We start from the raw sequence: 3251 nt of genomic DNA on the forward strand, positions 1-3251 counted from the left end.
CTTGAGGCTCCGCCCCCAAGGCCCACAGCCAGACCACTCATTAAAACAAAATATTTGAAGCCTGCAGCAGTGAGCAGAGAATAACAAACACCAGGGCGCCCACCACCCAGATCTGTCCAACCTGAACATTACACCCACACTGCTTGCTTATTCAAAGAAAAAACAAAAACCGGATGTTGTGAAGCTCCTTGTTTCCCTCCCCGACCCTCTTCCCCTCACCCCTTCCAAAGGAAACCTCTCAATCCTCTCAAATTGGCCTGTCCATTCCTCTGCAGGTGTTGATTCTTCTACTACATATTTACCAGGCCACAAACAATGCTTAGGATTGTGGGGCGTTTCAGACTTAATATACATGATATAGTATGTGTTCCTCTCCAAACTCTCTGCTTCTCAGTGTTAGGCTCGAGATTCATCCATATGGGCAAAGGAGCTTTAATTCATTCATTTTCATGGCCATGTAGCATTTTATTGGATCGACATGTAGTATCCTTGTTCATTTTCTCATTGGTGAGAAATGTCTCAAAAATTTATTTATTTATTTATTTTTGTTGGTTGATTTGGGCTTTTTTTTTTGGCTCTTCCAAAAAATACACATCTCCAGGTGCACGCATGTGTCTCCAGAGCAGATACCTGTCTGGTCCTCCGGCCCTCAACCTTAGTAAATGATAGCCTGCTCACCAAGGTGACTGTGCCAGGTGGCACTCCACAGCAGTGTAACAGCGGCAGGCTTTTACATTTCTGCCAGTCTGATGTGCCCCCTTGGCCACCTTCTCCTGGCTGCAAAGTTTAGTGGGGAGTGATAAGGAGGCAGGCTGGTACCAGGCAGCCCACCCCCAGGCACCCATTAGGATCATTAGGATGGTTTATTTATTTATTTTTTTGCGGTACATGGGCCTCTCACTGTTGTGGCCTCTCCCGTTGCGGAGCACAGGCTCCGGACGCACAGGCTCAGCGGCCATGGCTCATGGGCGCAGCCGCTCCGCGGCATGTGGGATCTTCCCAGACCGGGGCACGAACCCGTGTCCCCTGCATTGGCAGGCGGACTCTCAACCACTGTGCCACCAGGGAAGCCCTATCTGACCTTCTTGTTCACATCTGTAAAATGGGTTTCTCCTTCCCACCTTGTGGGGATGAGATTAGGTGGGCCCTGCTAATTAGCACCGGATTTAGCCCTGCATTCAGTACAGGGAGTGGAGAGTACTATAGGTATTCATAAGTTTTTTAGTATTGTTAATTTTTTTTGGTGGGAGGCCTTTTCTTGTATCTAGCTTCCTTCGTTTCTAACACTGTGGAACTGAGATGGTCCTAGAGGCTACCCCCAGCCTTCATCCTGCCACTGAGGAAAGGGCAGGGGGTTAGCTTTACCTCGACATGCTTCCGTGCAGCTTCAGCGCAGATGGTGAACCATTCCCAGTTCTTCCACAGATTGTTCTAGAATTGCTGAGACTGTGGGCTCCCTGCCCCCTCCTGTGTGGCTCACCAGCCTTTTATGGGAGGGCAGATGGGCTGCAATCCAGCCCCACCCCTCAGCCCCGTGTGACTTTGGTTGGGTAACTTTCTCATCTGGAGACCAGGGACTAGGAGACCACAGCTAATATGCGCAGGCCCTGTGCTGAGGACATTGTCTGCATCCCTTCTGTCCTAGTCTCATGTTCCAGAGGACCTTGGCCCAAGGTGGGCAGAGAAATGTATCTGGACCCGATGAACAATGATAATAGTACCGACCCCAGAGGGTTGGTTGAGGGCGTAGCTCACTCTTAGAACCGTGCCCTGTTCCTCGCTGCCCTTCGACCCGACCACCTACGCGTGCCCATCTCAGGGCCACTCTAACTTGGCATTCGCTCTTTCCCTAGAGACAAGAGGAGCAGCAGCGACACCGCCCCTCCCCCTGGAGGGTCCTGTACAATCTCATCATGGGACTCCTGCCCTTACCCAGGGGCCGCGGAGCCCCCGAGATGGAGCCCAATTAGGTGCCTGCACCCGCCCGGTGGACGTCGGGGACGTGGGGGGCAGGACCCTCCCACCTCCTGACGCCCTGGCCAGTGCGGGGGACTTTTTCTGCACCATGTAGCATACTGGACTACCAGCCCTGCCTGTCCCAGGGGCGGGCCAGGGCAGCCACTCCAGACCCAGCCCCGGCCTAGCCTGCGGGGCACTGACGGAGATGTGGACTCCTGGGTCCCTGGCTGAGGAGCCAGGGGAGAGAGGGCTGACGGACTCAGCGTCTGAAGGCGGCGGTGACCGAGGCGGTGGGGACTGAGCCGCCCGCCTCTGCCGCCCATCACCATCTCAGGAAAGGCTGCTGGTGCTGGCTGCCCGTTCCAGCTGCAGGGGTGACACTGGTGGTGGTGTGGGGGGGTGTCTCTCTCTCTCTCTCTCTCCCCCAGTGTTCCTTCACTTTGGGCCTGGCCTCAGGCCCCTGGTGCTTCCCCCCCTCCTCCCGGGGAGGGGGCCCGTGAAGAGCAAATGAGCCAAACGTGACCACTAGCCTCCTGGAGCCAGAGAGTGGGGTGCGTCTGACGGCCGCCTCAGCCCAGCGCCCAGCCATCTTCCCTGAGCCAGCCGGCGGGTGGTGGGCATGCCTGCCTCACCTTCATCTGGGGGTGGCCAGGAGGGGCCCAGACTGTGAATCCTGTGCTCTGCCCGAGACCACCCCCCGCCCCCCCATCAATCCCATTGCATAGGTTTAGAAGAGAGCACGTGTGACCACTGGCATTCATTTGGGGGGTGGGATATTTTGGCGGAAACCGCCCCAGCCTTAGTCCCCAGGGCGAAGCGCTGGGGGGAAACGGGGAGTCAGGGAGGGGGGGAATCTCAGAAGAGGGAGGAGTCTGGGAGCGGGGAGGGATGGCCCAGCCTGTAAAATACTGTATATGCGCTGCTGTAGATACCGGAATGAATTTTCTGTACATGTTTGGTTAATTTTTTTTGTACATGATTTTTGTATGTTTCCTTTTCAATAAAATCAGATTGGAACAGTGGATACTCTTCCTGCTCTCCTTCCCTGCAGAGGGGCGTGCGCAGAATCTGTGAGCCCTGTCTCGGAGGAGGTGGGGGGCAGTGCACACATCACCCTGAGGTGTCTGTCCTTGTGTTTAAAGGACGGCTCCGGGGGACTTCCCTGGTGGCGCAGGGGTTAAGAATCCGCCTGCCAATGCAAGGGATGCGGGTTCGAGCCCTGGTCCAGGAAGATCCCACATGCCGCGGAGCTACTAAGCCCGTGCACCACAACTACTGAGCCCGAATGCCAC

General features: G+C 55.7%; 1 protein-coding gene across 1 annotated transcript in view; it reads left to right on the top strand.

The window, feature by feature from the left end:
- The window catches only part of BBC3 (BCL2 binding component 3), an 8587-nt gene extending 5645 nt beyond the window's left edge, over positions 1-2942 (top strand). The window contains 1 exon segment of the mRNA XM_024768815.1: positions 1854-2942. Coding sequence (XP_024624583.1) covers positions 1854-1970 — 117 coding nt within the window. The 3' untranslated portion in view covers positions 1971-2942.
- Positions 2943-3251: the final 309 nt, after the last annotated feature.

Source organism: Neophocaena asiaeorientalis, unplaced genomic scaffold, assembly GCF_003031525.2.
Source record: "Neophocaena asiaeorientalis asiaeorientalis breed wild unplaced genomic scaffold, Neophocaena_asiaeorientalis_V1.1 scaffold629, whole genome shotgun sequence".
Taxonomy (NCBI): domain Eukaryota; kingdom Metazoa; phylum Chordata; class Mammalia; order Artiodactyla; family Phocoenidae; genus Neophocaena; species Neophocaena asiaeorientalis.